The sequence below is a fragment of the Sarcophilus harrisii genome, chromosome X (assembly GCF_902635505.1).
Source record: "Sarcophilus harrisii chromosome X, mSarHar1.11, whole genome shotgun sequence".
Lineage (NCBI taxonomy): Eukaryota > Metazoa > Chordata > Mammalia > Dasyuromorphia > Dasyuridae > Sarcophilus > Sarcophilus harrisii.
The window spans coordinates 33,742,374-33,762,818 of NC_045432.1; the positions used below are offsets into that span (position 1 = coordinate 33,742,374).

The 20,445-nt window shown below is 38.6% G+C and overlaps 1 protein-coding gene across 5 annotated transcripts in view; it reads right to left on the reverse strand.

The window, feature by feature from the left end:
* Positions 1 to 20,445, reverse strand: part of SMARCA1 (SWI/SNF related, matrix associated, actin dependent regulator of chromatin, subfamily a, member 1) — a 117,388-nt gene that overhangs the window by 19,765 nt on the left and 77,178 nt on the right. For 3 of the 5 annotated variants that reach the window (XM_031945208.1, XM_031945205.1, XM_031945207.1), the window contains 4 exons: positions 17,374 to 17,484; positions 16,975 to 17,091; positions 7,118 to 7,240; positions 1,327 to 1,459 (listed from right to left, as the gene is read on the reverse strand). In XM_031945208.1, the coding sequence (XP_031801068.1) occupies positions 1,327 to 1,459; positions 7,118 to 7,240; positions 16,975 to 17,091; positions 17,374 to 17,484 (484 nt within the window). The remainder of the gene's footprint in view (positions 1 to 1,326; positions 1,460 to 7,117; positions 7,241 to 16,974; positions 17,092 to 17,373; positions 17,485 to 20,445) is intronic. The other 2 variants (XM_031945209.1, XM_031945206.1) reach the window with 1 other exon arrangement.

Consider the following 20,445-nt stretch of genomic DNA (forward strand, 5'->3'; position numbering starts at 1 on the left):
TTTACTGACATGACTGGTAAGTATAATGGATTATGAATTACCCAGAATCTGAGACTTACCTGTAGAACTTCTCAACAGTGGTTTTTCCCTTTCACAGGAGAGAATCAGGTTAGATCAAAGGTTCTTAAACTGTAGCTTGTGACCCCACGCTAGGATGTCATAATTGAATGTGGACAAGAAAAATGATTATTATAAGTAAATGTTTGTTTGATGTCCCCAATTTTACATACCGATATACCTGGGGCCGCATAAAAATTTGTGTCATGCTTGATCTGTTTCACAAACTCATACCTAGTTTTTCCTTCTGTCCATGTGGTCTGTAGTAAATCCCTGAAACATGACTTGCATATGAGTTCTTAATATACAATGCTACTCCACCATATCTAGCATTTATTCTGTTCCTTCTAAATAAGGTATGTATTGTTCAAGTTCTCACTGAGATTTACCTCTTTGCATTAGAATTATCCTATTGACTACCCATCCCTTGTGCATTTGTATATAACATCTGAGATCCCAGGTTTTACTACTGACTGTATCACTGAATATTAAAACACAAGCCAGAAATATATTGATACCTCAGGCCCCCTGTAGTCCAGATCTATCCCCTCGGAGTAAATGAAAACTAGACTAACTTCCAAGGGTTAAAGTTTGGGGCAGAACTGGTTGCATTTCTTGCTTTCAATATTGAGCAGGGAATATATTTTTAGGCGGCTATATTAAATGACCCCAAGTTTCTCCCTGAAAAACATCAGTATTACTTTAACATCTTTAACATCAGTATTATTCCAGTGATACTACATGACATCAATCTATGGAATATCATGGGCTCTAAATAAATTACAAGTTACTCAAAAGGCAATGCAGACTCATTGTGGGCATGCAACAAGTTAGCAAAAAAGAACTGTGCACCAGAAAAGGAGGTGGGTAAATCAAGTAACAAGGGTAAACTAGTGTTCACCCATCCATATCCAGATAATATTAAAAGATCTAGGGAAATACCCTCCGGGAACTGGGCAGATTCCCTTTGAAAGGTTCTCAAGAGAACTTGGAGGAGAGGGTGCCAACGGATTGCAATGTGCACTGTTGGAGGGAAGCCTGCATTCACTGCTGAGATCACAGATGGGCTAAAAATAAAAGTATCAGCCAAAATATTCTAAATCAGCTTCATATCCTCCAGAGGGAAATAGTTTAATATTCTACATTCGTGTAAGTTTCACACCTTTAAGTTAAAATGATCTTTTAGATAAGCCAAAATCTATTTAAGATTTAAAAATTTTAAAAATGAATAAAACTTAACTGAGACATGGTTTCAAATGATGTACAAACCTGAATATTCATTGACCTCCTCAGGTGATTTTCCCTCCACCTCTCGGGCAATATTATCTAAATCATCACGCCCATACTTCTCATTAGCTTTAATAAACTGGTAAAAATCTCGTTTGTTCCAGTTTGTAAATCCCTGGAAGCCAAAAGAAAAACATCACTAGTAAAAATAAACCAATACCAGACTTGGTGCTCTTGGCACATGACTGTTAATAATGAAGAAGACTGTTGAAAACACCTTTTAAATTTAAGAAATAGGATAGTGTTTTATTCCACAATCAAGACCTTAGAGTTATTGGAAAAATAATTCTTCTCTAAAATCTTACAAACCCAGCACTATTACTGATCAATAAGTTCTGCACAGTAACAGTCAAAGTATTAACTATATGGGCAGCTAGATGGCAGAGTAAATAGAGCAATAAGGTTGGAATCAGGAAAACGCAAGTTCAAATTCAGCCTCAAACACAAGCTTTGTAATCCTGGGCAAGACACTTAACCTTGTTGAATCTCAGCTTCTCATCCGTAAAATAAGCTGAAGAAAGGGCAAAACCACTGTAATCTTTGCAAAAAAAAAAAAAAAAGAAAGAAAGAAAGAAAAGGAAGTCCCCAAATGAGATCATATAAAGTTGAACAAAACTGAAAATGATTAAAAAACAACCAAAAAATAGCAAATGCATAATCAGTAGAGTACAGGCTGTACAGTACAGTTAGAGAGACCTAGCTTTGAACCTGACCTTAGGCATTTACTACTTGTGTTGTAAGAGAGGGCAAGCGAATTAACCTCTCGAAGACTCTTGGCTCACCTGCAAAATAGGCAGATTATTAGCACCTCCCTCACAGGATTGTTGGGAGGACCAAATGTTATAATGGATATAAAGGGGTTTGCTGACCTTAAGGAGTTATAGAAATATGAGCTATTAGGAAACTAGGATCTTCATACTGCTACACTCGTGCAAATTATAGAGAGACTTGGCAAGAATACGGGGTGTTAAGTTTTCATACAGATGCACTTTCCATTACAGATTTCTGGGGGCTTTTTATCTTAAAAAAAATAACCACTCATTAAGTAAATCATTTTTTAAACAATTAAAATTAGACTGAAAATACAACAGCAGGACAGGGAAAGATAATAAAAGCTCTTTTAAGTAGCAGCAACGGCAGCAACCACTGCTTATGGCAGATTGCTAAGTGCAATAATCCCTTTCTTTGCCCTTTAATGGCAGGAAAAAGTGAGGGAAGAGAGCTAACCCAGAAGAGAAATACGGAAGGAGGGCTTATATCCAGATAAGAAACAAGTAACATGGAACTAGTCCCCTCAATGCTTCAAGTCCAGTCCATATTTTCTGCCTGTTCCATCTAGACCAGAAATAGTTAAGTATGCAGCAGAAGAAAGGAAGAATATGGCCAAATGTCTTAGAGAAGCAGTAAACAAAAACTTGGAAGCATGAAGGCTAGTAATAGGCCTGGATTTCCCAGAAACCCCTACACTTTCTATATAGCAGGGCTCACATCCAATCAACAACAAGCACTGATTAAAACTCCTACTGTGCACCAAGCATTGCACTAGAAATACAAAAACAAAAAAATGGAACAGTTTGCAAAAAATATTTCTAATCCACAAACTGATTTTATAGTTTGAATCTCAAGATAAAAGCTTTTCTCATTAGAACCCAGCAATGCTGAATTATCAGCAATTTTTCTAAACTGATCAGTCAATCGAGCTTGTTGACACGTTAGAAAAATTTTCCATTCGAATGTTAAGGATTTGGATGGATTAGTCCAAGAACTACCTGGAAAATACAGAACAGAATTAACCCCCAAATCTTTGGCACTATCCATGTATTATTCCAAACCACTGTACCTACATCAACTGTGCTCATAAGGATCCTCAAAAATGGAAGTTGTATAAATATCAGACTGTCTCGATAATTTCTCCACTAAAAGATACTACAATATAAACTGTTTTAACTACTCAGTGCTGACAAAGAACACTTTGGCTATTAATTAACATGTCTTAGAAATCACCAGAGGGGAAACTTGACATATCCACTCATCCAGGGGAGTCAGGGTAAATGTTTAACAACTGGCTCTCTGAAAAGAAGCATATGCCCCAGGACATATTTTCAATTTTAATGTGTTATTAACATTCTTTTCATCACATTCTAGAATAAACAATCAACAAAACTATAAATTAAGCCCTGACTTTTTTTCCAAGGTGTAGATAAATGCTCGCTCACACAGAAAATCTGACAAGCAGCTCACCAACTAATCGGAGCTGGTTGTAGTACCTTCCTGTACTCACCCTCCTTCCTCCAAAAATAATCTAATTGTTAAAAATACATCATGGACTGCAAAACAGCTCAAGTAAGCTAGAAAAGATTTAAGATGATCTTAAAAACATAGTGCTTCCACTCTGCCCACCTTCCAATTCCTCCCTTTTCTTAAAAAAAAAAAGTAGTTCTCTTTTTGGGTAATAAATTCAGCTACTGAGAGTGTTAGGGAGACCTCTTAGCCTCTGTATTACTACTTAAGCTTACTCCATTCAAATGCATTCAGCAATCTTCATTCATAATATAGCAACTGGGCAAGCCCAGTAGAATTTTTAAGAGCATAACAGCATAGCTTCATTTTTCTGTGTTCAGGGGAAAAAATGAAAATAAGATATAAATATGGCAAATGTTTTGATTCACTTCTGTGAATGTTCCCAATGTGCTGTAAACTGTGACTGTACTTTCAGATTAGACTTTAGCACCTGTGGGCACTCAATTTGAAGAACTACAAATGTAATTTTTTAAAATTCACTTAAAAACACATTAGCAATGTACAATGTAATGTACAGTAAATTAAAAACCCATTTTCAGGCATAGTCTACCTTCTAATAACAAGCGAATTTAACTATCACGAAGCCTTGTATGTAAGTAGGTATTCAAAAATTGATTGAACAAATGGATGAATCTTGCTGAAATGGGAACAGATCTAAAAGGAGTAAGGAGGGAGAAAAGTGGGAGAAAAACATCTCATCTTGGAAAAGGTCTTTGAGAATTAAAAATCTTTAAAACAGAAGAATAATTAGATAAGTGTAAACTAAGAGGATTCCAAAGGGAAGTCTTATCTGAACTGGGAAAGAGAAGCAGTAAATAAAAGGGAGAGACCAAATAAATAATAAAAGTAAACTCAAAGACTTTGGGTTCAAGAAAATTAAAGGGACAGACTAAATTAAATGCTGACATAAAAGAAGAGGTACATCGTGTATATATACATATATGCACACATAAACGATGTAAATTTATACAAAATATATAAAAAATAACGGAAGAAAATTTAAACTTAACAGTTATAACCATAAATGTGAATGGATTAAATTTCCCCCAAAAAAGACAAAATAGAGGAAATGATAATAAAATAAAACCTAAACCTAAACCTAAGAAGAACTGGCTCCCTACCAAAAAAAAAAGCATTTTAAAAATATAGACACATACATGGTGAAAATGAAGGGAGAGAAGAAAATCTATTCTGCTTTAGGCGACTATAAAAAGCTAGAGTTGCAATCTTGATCTCAGATAAGGAAACAATAAAAATTGAAAAAGTCAAGGGAGACAAACAAGAAACTGCATTACGCTTAAGGGCATTCAGAGACAATGAAAATAACAATAGCAAATGTCTATGTACCAAGTCACAAAGCAGCTAAGTTTTTAAAATCATAAACAAATGTAAAAGGGCAGTTATAACAAATGCCTCCTTTTAATAGACTTCACATCCCCCCAAAATGAATAAAAATAAAGAAAATGTAAGCAAAGATGCAAACCTAGTGCAACAATCTTCAGATAAAATTGTTTACTTCTGAAAACTTTTATTAACAAAATAGACAAAGATAATTAAGCAACAAAACATGCAATTAAAAAGATTAGAAAATAAACAAGTTAGCAACTCTAAAACAAATACAAAAGAAGAAATATGTAAATTTAAAGAGAAATGCAGAGAAAGTTGAAAATTTTGGAGAGACCAACAAAAATTAATAAATCCTTAACCTGATAAATTAAATAGAGGGAAAACAAATGATTCAGAAACCGAAACATGCAAATTCACATAAGAAATAAAAATTATTAAAAACTGTGACATATAACTATATCCAAAACTGGTTAGTCAATTGATGAGGTTATATAATATTAAAAATCCAAACATAACAAGAAAGAGTTTCAACAATCTACTATCAGAAAAAATATAAAGCAAGCTATTAGTTAACCGCAAAAGGGAGTTTGGAGGGGAAAGGAAGGGGAAAAACCAGACCAGACAGATTTATAAAATAAATTTCATCAAACTTTGACTGCCATTCTCAGGGTTCCTGTTTCTATGACTAGTGGTTGCAATTGGTGTTCATGAGGAAAGTGGGCCTATTTTCCACATGCTATTTCCCCTCAACCATGGCTGTGGGCACTAGCCTGAAAGCAAGTCTGATGGCGTGGGGGGCTCAGGCTCTTGGGCTGTCCTCAATCAGGGTCTCAGGATAGAGACTGTCACCAAGGTATCGATGGTGGTGATTTTACTTACCTGACACATGCTGCCTATCTTTTTTAAAGGGCATCCAGCTGCTTCAGCTAGGCTGGACTGCCTGCTCTACAGGCAACACTTAATGGTGGCAATGAACACAAAGAACAAATTCAAAGACAAGCTTAGGTAAAGAAAAGACAAATGGTTAAAAATAAAAAACAAACAAGATACCCCACAATGTAAGAATATAGTAGAAAGAAATGACTGAATTCAGAGACACATATTATTTGTTCAGTGCTGGATCAGATCGAAAAAAGCTAAAGAAGATGATATATACATGATTATAACAAAGAAACTGAAAAGATCAATAAAAGGAAATCACTCCTAAGTGTAAGAATCATAATGTCCCGAAGAGATAAATATACATGGCTCCCTCCCTCATGGCCAGGGAGTGGGGATCATCCTGAGGCACAATGATGTAGAGAATATAAGACACAGTTCTATATGGTTTTCCTAAATTGTTTTGTTTTGTCACAAGGCATCAAGAGACATGACAAAAGGAATCAATAAAATGTAATTTTTTTTAAAGATGTGCCACCTTATTATTTTATAAAAATCTGTTAAGTTTAACTTCCGATTATCTGTCACTTATTTTACAACTATGCTGTCTGGAACACAGAATAAAGAAGTTACATGAAAGCATTATGATTTTATTCCCTACTTCCTAACTGTGAACTTATAATTTTTCAGTAATCAATGATCACCTTAGAAAAAAATTCTATCTCCAATTGAAGAAGGCTAAGGCAAAAATAACATTAGAAATCTCTATTACAAGATCATTCCAGAAAAAAAAAAAGATCAATGAATCGGATGTGTTTTGAAGTGCCAATTACTATTTATCAGCATAAGCAATTTAAATATCAAAAAATAATAACTGCCTATTAGCATAATTAAATAACCCTGAAATAAATAAGAAAATGTAACATCTCTTTTAAAAATGGTTATTGTATATATTGGATTACTTGCCATCTAGGGAGGGGAAAAATTTGGAATGCAAGGTTTTGCATGGGTCAAGCTAAGTCAAGGAGGGCCTTAACTGGGATCCAACTGATAGCATATGAGCAGCTGAAAAACCCCAGGCCTGCTGGAAGAGAACATTAGAAATGTGCCTCTGAGCACTTGTCACCTTTGGAGTCAGGAAAAGTTGTTCTGTCATTTGTACTTTCTTTCCTAAGTGCCTCTAAGTGTGCCTTGAAACTATGTGAGGGAAGGGTTTACAAGTCTTATGAGATATAAAAATTTTTACTTGAGAAAGAAGCTTTTCCTTCTCTTCAATCTCCTCAGCAGTTTGAGCTTCAGCTTCATCAATCTTCTTCTGTTCGTCCTGCTGCGCTTGAGCTGAATCGGGGAGTTCGGGATTCTTTGGCGCCTACAAATCAGCACAGCAAAGAGTAATGAACCAACAGTTGGGAAGCTCACTTTTTATGCTCTAGACATACAGCCAACTTAATGAACGGCATAAAGTCTAAACACACGGAGATAGCCTTTGCCACATTTATTACAAAAGAAGCCATTCTGTCTGTCATGAAACTCTCCCAATGAAAATCGCTTTTTAAAATGCACTACACAGTGATTGTACTAAAAGCCCATTCTAGAATACCTCATTATGCCCCGGGTTGGATTATGTCGTGGGAGCCCATTCTAGAATACCTCATTATGCCCCGGGTTGGATTATGTCGTGGGATCAATTATATCTCCTATGTATATGATATCATATAAGGTCTTCTCTCTCACACTCTGATAGAGAAATCCTAGAACGTGATAAGTGGGGCATTTCCTTCCCCTAGTCCCCCCTATACCAGCATCACACAAGCCATTCTCAGCTAGCCAGCATTTACCCATAGGTTCCCAGATCAGCTTCAAAAATTAGTCAGCACCCTACCCCTGTCTTGAAAACTTAATACAGGAGGGCAGAGGCGAGAGGAAAAAATGTTGAGAAGAAGGCAGAGAGGAACCGACACAGAGGAACCAACAGCAGCAATGGCGTCTAAACACTAAATGGAAGAGGGAAGGATTGAGATGACAGGGCCGGCAGTAGCCAAGAGAGAAGCAGACATAGAGATGGCAGGGACCAGAGCTGGCAGGGACAGGGCAGGAAGGAGGGTGAGGGCAGGGGGAAGGCACTGCAAAGTGGCAAACATTGTGATGGTTAAAAAAAAAAAAGCCAGAACAGAAACAGAGAAAGGAGAGGAATGGACTCCACACTCACAGTAGGGACAATCATCATGTCACCATGTACACACAGTCTGAAGTGAGATAACAAGACATTAAGCCACTTCTGTGTCTCTATCTATGACAGCCAAGTTTACACCTACATCTAACAAAAGGGAGCCATCATTTAAGATGGCACTCCATGAGATCCACAAAGATTTCTGTCAAAAAGAAAAAAAGCTTAAAAACTAAAGGGTGTCCTTAAGGAATACAGAATGATATTCCCTATGGGAACCAGGTAAGCCCCCTATAATGGGATTTTTTCCTAGGCGAATGTCACAGAATATCATATTGCTCACTTTCCGGGTGTGATGCATGTTTGATGACGACGTGGGGAGTTGGAAAACAAGGCCTTTTTAATTTAACACCCAAGTGACCACTCTCATCTAAGCTTAGCACAGAATCATGAAAACAAAACACTTGACCTTTAAAGGCTGAATGTAATACAGCACAATGAAAAGAAGCATCTGCCGTGTTAAAAATATATTAGAACTCTACTTTCTCAATTTTTTGTTTGAAAAAAAAAAAAAAAGCAAATCTGTAGGTCCAAGCGTTCACTTTAATTTAATTTAAATACTACTGTAGAAAAATAATTATTCTCAAATAATTTAATTGAAATATTATTGTGAAAATATTCTCAAATAATTTAATTGAAATATTACCATAAAATAATAGTCTCAAAAAATTTCATTGAAATATTATTATTTCCCGATATTATACCCGACGCAAACATTTTTGCTTTTGGCTTGAACCAGTTCGGGCCTACATCTCTCACCTTCCCCCATACTACATACTGTTTTTCCCTGATGCAAGTCAATCCAGCTGCACTCATCTTTCCAAAACTCATCCTGCCCTTCTTGTTCCTAGGATATTAATTCACACCTGGGATGTAAGACCCTCCCCCTTCCTCCCACAACTTGCACTTACCCTCAAAGTCAAACAAACTTGGATACTGTCTCTCTTCCAGGAAGCTTTCACTTATCTCAACAACCTCACTCTGACCCTTCCTCCCCGACTCTTTTGTCAAACTTTTTCCAATTCCCCTAAAACAAAATTTAGCACAGTCTAATTTATCTTGAAAGCTACCTATGTCTTTATCTTCTAGGATCAGTGGTAGAGAGCTAGAAATCCCTGACAGGCCATAAAGTCAGAGGTCCTCATTCATTTTTAGAGGGAAAAATAGAGGCAGTTAACGAGATTTTTATTTTAAGCTCCTTTAGAACAAACTCTCTTATTCCACTTTCTATTTTCTCCCTCCAAGAGCCCAGACTTTAGTCATGGTAAAATTTAATTCAGGTTTGTAAAAAGTAGCCCATATAATTCAGAAGATTAACATTTTTACCATGAAGCTTTCTTTCCCTTATCTCAACCACCTCACTGCCCCCCCTCAACTCTTTTGTCAAACGTTTCCAATTACCCTAAAACAAAATTTAGCACAGTCTGATTTATCTTAAAAGCTACCTATGTCTTTATCTTCTGGGATCAGTGGTAGAGAGCTAGAAATCCCCGACAGGCCATGGAGTCAGAGGTCCTCATTCATTTTTGGAGGGAAAAATAAAGGCGGTCAACTAGATTTTTATCTTAAGCTCCTTAAGAACAAAAACTCTCTTATTCCACCACTTTCTACTTTCCCCCTCCAAGAGCCCAGAGTTTAAACATGGTAAAATTTAATACAGATTTGTTAAAAAGCAGCATATATAACTCAGAAGATTAAAATTCTTACCTTAAAATAAAGATATTGATATGTGTAGGGGAACTCAGGTTCGAAAAAGCATGCCGGCATATTGTATGAGTTATTGGGACAGGATTGAGCCCAGATTCAAAAACCACCAAAAAATACCAGCCCCAGCAAAAACATGCAAGCAAAAATAAAAAGGAACAGGAAAAAAGCAGGATATAGCAGGATACAAAATTCAGGGTGTCCCTATGGGATGGCCCTCTCTCTTCCACAGTTAAGTTCTGCTCCTCGCATATAAAGCTGTTCTATGAAACGCCTTTGGACAAAGAGCTAACTTGCCTATATAGAAAAGAAACAAAGTAAAGAACCTGTAATATCACACATTCAAATTAGTCAGTGATAGAAATATGAGATCATTTGGCAGAGCTAGGAAGAAGAATAAGAAACAATATATAACAAGGTCAGGAGAAGAGATAAAAACAGAAAAAGACAAGGACAAAAAAACACAGATAAGGCCCCACAATGAGGAAGGCCAACTCATGGTGTAACAGCTGCGGCCATGATGCCTTGAGAAAGGAGAGGGTGGGACACATGGAGCACTGGCCTCTGGACCCTTGGCCCTAACCAAGATAACTAGCGAGGGGGCTTGGCAATCCCTTCTCTCTTCAAGCCAACAGGTATGGCCGCCCAATCTCCCAGACCGTGGGAGAGGGGGGTATCCGACATTTGATGTCTGATCAAAATGTTCAAAGTCTCCTTCTGTAGGGCCAGGGGTTCAAGGACAAGGCTCATCGTGGGAGAGGCAACCCAGCAATTTTAATTTGCACTGAGTTCATCAGTTTCCATCATTTTCATTTCCCAATACATTACACAAAGTTCTTCCCCAAATTGTACTCCCATAGTATCACTTTCTATCAATCAGTCAATCAACCAGCATTTATTAAGTGTCTGAGCTAGGCTCTGGACAAAAAAAATTAGAGGCCGCCCTTGACCAGCATCAGATCTAACTGGGAGGGACTGTAAGTTCCCGTCTAGCCGGGATCATTTGGGAGACAAAGGCTCAATGACGTTGGGGTAAAAAAGGTCAGAAAAAGTGCTCTGAGAGCTGAACCTCAAAGGAGTCAAACTTTTTTAAAAAGGGAATTTTAAGAAGTGGAGATGGAGGAAGGAGCAGGGAGGCCCAGTAAGTTGTGTGAGGAGGAATGATATATATCACAGCTAAAATGATGGGCAGGGATCAGATTAAAAAGAGCTTTCAGTGCCAATTTGATCCCATAGGTAATAGGGAGCTACTGAAGTTTACTGAGCACATGAGAGACATGATCAGACCTGTTCTACAGGTGTAATTATATGGAGGATGGTTTGCAGACCAGGAGCTCTGTGGGTAGAAAAGATGCTAGGGAGGTAAAAGCCACAAGCTTTGCTAAGTAGTGAGCTGAAGATGCTCAAAGAACAGCCAGTTTAAAAAAAATAAAAAAGACCAAGCGGTAACTTGTGGCATTCAAGGTCCTGTACAAACATAGACTAGCTAATGCTTTATTTTTCTTCCCCACTCTTTTTTACCTCCCCAGGTTCTTTCCAGACCAGTCTCCACCCAGTCTTTCCCCATCATGCTCAGTCACTTCCTATCGACTACTTTAGTACATGTCCCTTTCTACACTGTATAAAGGAAATCTTTCACAAGATGATGAAATCACAGGATTTAAGAGGTAGAAAGGGTCTTAGAGGTTATTTAAAACAACCCTACCATGTTAAGGGTGAAGAAATTGAGGCAGGCTAGGGTTACATGACTTCTCCACAGTAACACAGCTAGTTAAGTAGCCACTCAACTGCCAAAATTGGAAGGCTGTATAAACTACCTTGCAAGGACATAAAACATAGTATTTTCAAGAAAATATGAGTATCTAAAATAATGGTGTTCATCACTCAAGTTTTTCTTGGGTAATTCCCAAAGAATAGAGGTTTCCCTCACTTACAAGGCAAAGTTTAAGTCAAGCTATCTAGTACTAACAGTTTTGAAAGTTTCCAATAAATAATATAAAATTTCCCCCCCTTTGTCCCGGCCCTCCCTGGATCAAATCACATAATCTCAACATGCCTCAATTTCTCTATTTTTAAATGAGGTAAAAAGAGCATCTGCTTCAAAAGTCAGCCATGAGAATAAAATGAGGTAATATTAGTAGAATGCTTTGCAAACCTTAAAGCGCAATATAAATGCTAGCTATTATTATTCTAATCATCATAATGGGAAAGAATCAAGCCAAATAAACCGCTTATCCTTATTTAATCAAAGATCCCACTTGACTTAATGAAACTGAAGTAGAGAACAATGAATATTTAATACAATGGGTTCTAGAACCTGCAACAAAAAGCATCAGCAGTTCTGAAACTAATAACTTCATTTAAAACTCAACCATCTATGTCTCCTACTGATGTGCAGAGAGCCTCAACACTGGAAGAACTGAATGTGGAACCGGCGCTCCAAGTCTGATGGAAGACTTAGTACTGAGGCTTTCAGCAAGCTCCAAAAATCTCTCCCTCAATATTTCAAGTGAACAGACCATTCTCTGATTTTACTTCATCCATTTCTTGCCAGCATTTAGCTTTTGGAGGTAAGCAAGTTACAGCCAGAGTACTTTGAAGGGATTGCTGATGGTTTTAGTGAGTATGTTGTCATTTGCACCCAGAAAACATACAACTACAATCTCCAAAAAGGAGATTTTAAAAAGAAACTGAAGACAATTTAGATTTCGAGGCAGCAAACTAAGCAGCATTTGATAAGGAGCTATGGGGTGGGGAGAGACACAGGGCCCTTTTTTGGTCTTTAGTCCTACATTGGTGTTGTAGGCAGTAGTTCATAGATATATGGAGGGCCGGATTAGATATGATGGCACATCAAAGGAAAACAGTCACTGAAAAGGTGCCTTTTAATTGCACCTCTGCAAAACTGATCAGCCACAGTGCCACATCCCCCCAACTCTCTGGGGAGCAAATATTGGTAATTCAATCCGAAAGAATTTTGATCGAGAACAAAGGTGCATTTTCCTCACTTCCAAAGAAGAACCTATCCAAACCCATTCAGTATCTCAACCCTATCTCTATTTCCCTGAAGATAATTTAAGTGAGTTTCCAATAGGAGTATAAACTGAGAAATTTCAGAGGCCGAATTCTCCTCTCCCAGCAGCTGGATCTTGGCGATTCCAGTGACTAGTGCTAGAAGTCAGGGTAGCTTCTGAAGGTCCCTGGTCAATGCACAATTTAGCTCTTTGGAAGCACTGGTTTACATTCTATTATTAACTAAGAGACAGCATCAGCAGTCAGGACGACACCCTGTGACAGGTACACTGACTGGGTGACCCTGGGCAGGTCATGTAAGTTCTCATTGCCTCAGGCAACCAAATTATAAAATCATGGCTTAAATGGGTACTGGGAAGGCTCCCACAATGAAACAAAATCACAGATCTAGACCAAAATAAAATCATCTTACTATAACATTTTTTAAGTTGAAAAATAACAGCCAAAATGAACTGACTTTTATCATTGAGGGAGTGAACTAATCCTTGGGGAACACATTAACTCTGTATCCTTTTAACTGGCTCATATCACCAGAATGGGAAAGAAACAAGTATTTCCGCAAGTAAGCATTTTTATCTCAGAGCCATTTATTAGAATAATAGCTTGCATTTAGGTTTGACATTTTAAGGTTTAAAAAGCACTTTCCTTACAACAACCCTGTGAGGTAGTTATCACATATCATTATCCCCATTTTACAGATGGAAAAATAAGAATCTGGAAGGTTGTATGTATTCAAGACTACATGATCAGCAAATATCGGAGGCAAGACATGTACCTGGGTCTCCTAAGTCTAGCACTCTTTCTGTGACACTAGACGCCTCCCATCTTGGGATACTGGATATGATTATCATCATCTTGATTATAACATTATTTCTGAAACGGTGGCCAGTGAGAATTATGCAAAGATCTATACCTCTGAGCAGTTAAATTTGGGCCATCGGTAAGGACTTTTTTAAGTTCTCTGAGCATTCAGCAGAATTAATTATTAAAGAATATTATTATTAAAGAAAAATACAAATCTAAAAGTGACACTATTGGGCATTTGTGATTAAAGTTCAATAACACACACCTCGATATTTACAGAGAATAACTCCTCCTCAATCACATAAACTATAAAAAGTATCCAGGACATTACAGACACTTCATATATGCTAAATGACTGATTGATCCACCTTGAGAAAAATCCAGAGTCATTTTCTTCCCCGATCACCAATAAACTGGGAGGAGGAGAGGGTATGTTTTGTCTTGGAATGTTTATACCTAGCTCTTAATTAATCAAGGTTAGCCTTTAATTAATCAAATCAGTTAAAGAACACAAAAAATTCTTCATCTTAAGATCTAAGCATTCACATAAAAGGCAAGGCTTTTGTGGGACTCACCCGAGTGAAAAATTTCTGCCCGAAGAAATGGTTTCTCAATGCCCAGTGGAAGCGTTTCTGGCAAGGGTCACTACCCAGGAACCCTCGACCCAAACTGGCGATGAGTAAGATCTTCCGATCAAATCCGCCCCCCACCTCAAGACTGGGAGAGAAAGAGCCCCTCTCAATCCCCGGCGGTGTCTATGCTGCCCTCAGACAACAAGAGACTTTTCCACACTCTCTGGGTGGTTGCAATTCAAGCCAAGAGAACCTCTATTTCACTATTTAGTTTTTCTTTTCTAAACAGAGACAGTCCTCGACTTACATAGATTGTGTTTGGAATGCAGAATGTATTTTCCCACTGAAACGATGTGATAAATGGGGCTTAGGTTCCCATTCCGGGCCAACAAACTCAGCCATGACTACAGAACTGAACCACTGTTTATAACCTCGTTTCTATGGGGAAATGCATTCTAAGTTCCGACTTGGGATGCCAAGCGCACATCTCTCTCTAATGTGACCCCAGCAGTGGGAATTCCCTCAGCTCCAAGCTGCTGGTGAAACAGGGGAACTCATTAGAGCAGAAAAGAAAGCCAAAGCTTCTTAGGACTGTAGAAGAGGGTACAAAGCAGGGAGGAGGGGGGGCGAATAGTGGCAGAAAGCCCTGCTCTCCCCTCTTCTCTCTTGCCAATTAACTTTTCAGGCAGAGAAGGAAAGGAGAGAGCAGCAGCAGGAGCCTCCAATATTCAACTCCTCCTTCCCCCTCCACTTCCCACTCTTGTCCTGCTTTCCATTCTTCCTCAACACCAACTCCCCGGGCAACAGCAGACACCATCCCACATACGAGCCATTGAGGAGAGGGAAGGGAAGAAGCCAGAGAATGGGGGAGAAAAACCCCCCAAAGCAATTCTTAGGATGCCAGGCTGGGAGGGCAATCAGGTGCGGCTGAGTTGGAACAGGAAGCTAATTAAGTTAAATCTAGGACTGCACCCAAAATTCAGTGGGTCCCACTGTTAGCACTATTAAGGTTCATCAGAGAGCCAAATTGCACTCTCTAGGAGCCTGGGGTACCATGTCACTGGCTACACAGTATTCCCTAACTGCTTCCCAGCGGTTCCTTGGCCCACCCTGCACATCTCAGCCCTGATTTGTTAGGTCACAGTTGCCATGCTCACAGCCCTTGCGTGTCTTTGGGCTGCAGAAGGCCATGTGATCTGACGTCAAGCTGAAATGGGTCCGCCCTACTTTGAGATCTAAGAGTCAGTTTCGTGAGTCAAATGCTAGATCTCCTTTTCAAGTCTTCCTCATGATTAGCATAGTAAGTATTAGTTTTTAAAATGTGAATCTTATTCCTTCAAACTTTACCTATCAACATAATAAGCATTCGTTTTTAAAATGTGAATAGTATTCCTTCAAACTTTACCTCCTTCAATCTCTAAGCACATTTGTTACAAAGATTTTGTTTTTCTTTTTCTTGGGGAGGAGCAGAAGGAAGAAAAGATTTTTTTGCCTTTATTAAGAAGATAAAATGCAATTTAAAAAACTTTACTTCTCTTGGGCCAGTCCGTGGAAATGAAGAAACCTAAAGATCTGCTTATTAAGCTGATGATTTTTCTCTGGTCCAGTTTTTAATAAAAACAGGGCTTCCGTGTTCAGGCCCAGCTGGCATTGTACTGCTTCTACCATCCCAAAATATCCCTCACCTCCATTTACCACCTCACTATTATCCTTTTCTTATAAGCTCCTTCTATGCTCGTTCTCTCAGAGTTTTCCAAAGGGGAGGTACTGCCTTTCTGCCCACTAATTTGAAAACTGAAAATCTATCTTATGAAATCCTTCTGGTTTCAAGAGATTTCTATTACTAACTATTTCCTCCACTGGTCTCTAATTAGTTTCCCATTCCTGGACAGATAAGAAATTTTCTGAAACATAAGTAAGGACATAGATATACTTGAATCATCTTAGTTGGCAACTTCTTTTTCAACATTTCACATTGTAGCCTCAACTAAAAATCCTTCCTTCACCTTTGTATCTTAACTCAAAATTGGCAACATGGAGCATTTCTGGGCACTTGGCAACTATCAAAACACTTACCTCCTGGGAGTCACTGTACAAAGAAAAGTTACAAATATACATAAACTTGAGGATTTGAACAAATGCACAACAGTTTTATTGTTTTGATTTCTACTATGGCCATAGACATGGTTTTTTTAATACCTACCCTTCATACATTAGTTTATTTCTCAACTTCTGGAAATAGCCTGACCCTTACTTAACACAATTCACTTGATTTATTCTGACTTACCGGCCACTTAGCTCACCTCAAAAACGGGCCCTTCCTCTACTCTGTGTAATATCTCATGACATCCTAACTATAGACTAATTGTCTGAAAATCATAAATTCATTATTTTTCCCACTGAAGGGACCCCAGCAGTAAACATGCAGCCCCCTCCAAGAAGTATCCACAAGCATAAACACAGAAACTGCATATATAGGCTTTCAGCCCAAAGCATAGCCTTCCTTTTAATTACATGCATAAATCCCTCCATGAAGCTTTGATCATGTAAACACAGTCATGACAAAACTCTACATCGATATCACGTGCAGATACTGCAGAACATCCCATTCGTCTCGTTAAGTAACTAAACCGTGGATTTAGGAGAATTTCATGACCACTTAAATCTCCTTTTCATTTTACAGACTGCCCTTGATTCAAGTGACCAAAACTTGACAATGCAATAGAATTCAGGGCTACACGAGCATTATAGAGAGGTACAAACTACCTTGTAACCTATGGTCTTCCGATAATAAAGGAGTTCTTTTTCCAGAAGCTCAAATAAACGTGGTGGAAAGAATTGAAAATCTTGAATGTGGGGTTGTTTCGGTGGTCGGGGAACCTGTAGAGAGAGAACAAATGCATTCATGTGAAAAAAATTACAAAATGATACTTTGTTTTATTTTAAAAAAAATAGGACAAAAAAAATTATCATGTATGAATGACCACATTTTAACACTTGTGTTGAAAGACAGGATTCCATTTCCCCCCTCTCAAAGGTGTGTCAGAGCAGGCATTTGGGGGCACAGTTGCCGTCCAACTCAGAGGAGCATGATACGGCTGGTGGTGTGCCCTGTTCTACTTGAGACCAAGCCACAGTCACAATACAGAGAGCTTCACTTACCTTTGGAACCTTTGGCTCAGAAACCCGTAAAGCATCCCTGAAATAGGCATCCACCGCATAACTAGCTTTGCGTTCTCGCTTAGGAGGCTCTATAAACTCCATCATGCTGACCTAGATCCCAAACAAAAAGCAGGTATTTAAGCGTTTCCCAACATACTTAGAAAAGGCAACATACAAAGATGTATGAAACGAGAGGGAATCAAATCAAATCTGATGAAAAAGTTGTAAACGGTGCTTCATAATCTTCAACTTCCCAAGAATCTCTGTTTGAACAGGGCTAGTAGGATACTCCAATGGAGTGGGATCTCTTGAGATACTGATATAAAAGGAATCTTCCATTTAGGAGATGAACTCAGTGAGTGAATTCTGAATGTCAAGGGAACTCTAGGAAGATACTGGTTTGGTGGAAGTGTTACAATTATGAAAAGAATAAGAGATACAAAGGGTAAAGACTATGGCCCACATCATTGATGGAGTTTATCAAGCATCCTTTGAAATCAAGAGAAAGAAGGGAATGGGGCAAGGATTACAATCAGCTGGAAAATATAATTCATAACCCCTTTAGCTGTCCATACCCTTCTCCACACCTCCAAGCGGGAGGTCTTTACCACATCATCCAGTCTAAGTCCTTGAGGCTGTCATCTACCTGCCTCCAGATCACCTTAAAACACACATGTATTTCCCTTCAGACACCCTTGGCCTTCCACACCACCCAACCTCAACTCCCAAGCTATCAACTTGACACTACTAAGATCATCCACAGGGATGATCTTATCTTAGACCAACCATCACTCCAACTGTTCTCCCCATAAACGTTCTATGCTTTGTTCTTCTAATTTGCTTATATTATCCACTCTTTTTATCTAAATCATGAACCCAATTCCATCTTTTCTTGATATGGGGTGTTAGGGTTGGGTCAAAGCCTAATTTCCAATTTCCCCAGCAATTTTTTATCAAATACTGAGTTCTTATTCCAAAAACTAGGGTCTTTTCTCCATAGACTTAAATGCTGAAATTCCTTTTTCTTCTTGCCCCACTATTCTTCTATCTCTACCTCCTCTTCACTCCTAAAAGTATGCTTCATCTTTGCCCTAAGCTGTTGCTGTTATTATCAACAATAATAATAGCCAAGATTTGTATAGCACTTACTAAGAGCGAGGCTAAGCACTTTACAGTTATTATCATTTGATGCTAACAGCAATCCTGAGAAGTAGGTACTATTATTATCCCCATATTACAGATAAGAAAACTGAGGCAAGCAGCCATTAAGTGACTAGGCCTTTACAAAACGCTGTAAGGTTTACACATTGCTTATAAACATTCTCTCTTTGGAGCTTCACAATAACTCTGATTATCCTCATTTTACAAGTGAGGGGAAAAAAGTCAGAGGGATAAAGTGACTTGGCCACTGGCTCACAGCTAGTTTTAAGGGCAAGATTCAAACAACTCTTCCTACCCCTAAATCAGGACAATGAATCCGGCACATTACATCACACCACCTCAGTTGGACTACCTCTCGATCTCTCCTCCCAGATCAGCAACTCTATTCTAGCCTCACTTTACTGTAACCCTTCGAAATTTTGACTCTACAGTTGTCCAATTCAACTCTACCCCCAGCAGTGCCTTGTTTCTTTATCTTAATACTACCTCTGGGCTGTATCACTCCCCATATTCCACTCATCCTGCTGAGGTGCCTAGCACAGTGCTTTGCATACAGCAGATAATAAATAAATGTTTACTGACTGACTGACTGACAAATGAGGCTGGAAAAGTCACACCACTTTATAAATTCACTACAAATTCAGGTTCTGCATTCTCAGCTTAGCCCTTACTGCCACAGAGCAAAAGTTCTAATGTTCCTCAAATAGTTGGCCATCTCACTGACCCCTGCAGCTGCAAACTGTGTTTTTTCAAGTCTTTTTCCACTTGATAATGTTTTATAAATGGTGAACAGCTCCCCACAGAACAGAAGCTCATTGAGGACCATTTTCTTTTTCTGTCATTTAATCTCCAGAGACCCAACAGACTCAGTGGTTGTTCGGTCATTTTTCAATCATTTTGGAACCTGTGACTCCATTTGGGGTTTTCGTCACCTAAATACTGGAGAAGTGGTTTGTAATTTCCTTCTCTAGCTGATTTTACAAATCAGGAAGCTGAAGCAAACGGGGTAAAATGACTCGCCTGGAATCACACAGGTAGCATCTCAGGCCACATCTGAACTCATAATGAGGAGTCCTTCTGATTCCAAACCCTGTACTCTCATCTACTTAAGTATTACCTACCTGCCCCCCACCAGCATACATGAGTGTTTATTAATTTCTTTCATTTGTCAATTTAACTTTATTAATTCTTTTTTCTTTTTGCTGAGACAATAGAATTAAGTGACTTGCCCAGGGTCACACAACTAGGAAATGTTAAGTGTCTGAGGCCAGATTTTAACTCAGGTCCTCCTGACTTCAGGGTTGGTGCTCTATCCACTGTGCCAACTAGCTGCCCCAATTAATCCTCTAATTATTTTGTTGAAATGGACAGAAGATGGTCTCCTTGCTTTAGAGCCAAAAGGTGAGATTTAATCTGGTTCTAAAGATAGACAAAGCTCACAGGAAATAACCAGAGGATTACGTTATTGATCAAAAATGTCAGAAGTCCGGGGAACTCTGGGTTGCTCCACTCCCTTCCCACCTCCTTCCCAACATAAAAAAGCACAAGTCTTTTTCATTATGAAGAAAGTCTCCATTTATCCTTAACTGGCCCTTGCACCGACCATTCTAGCACCATCTCTTTGTGCTTAAATTTCTGGAAGGCCCCTACAAAGGGATTCCTGGGAGTCCCAACAATTTGGCTTCTATCCACGATTAAAAGAATTTTTCAATCACCAAAAACTTCCTCCTGGGTAAATGCAATGATGGCTTCTCTGGTCTGAGTATTCTTGGCCCCTTTATCCCCAGTAAACAATGGTAACCACCCCATGTTTCTCGAAATTCTTTCCTCCTTTAAATTAACTCTCCCTCCTCCCTCTCTCTGTCTCTCTGTGTATATCTGTCTGTCTGCTCCTCTCTTTCTCTCTCTGAC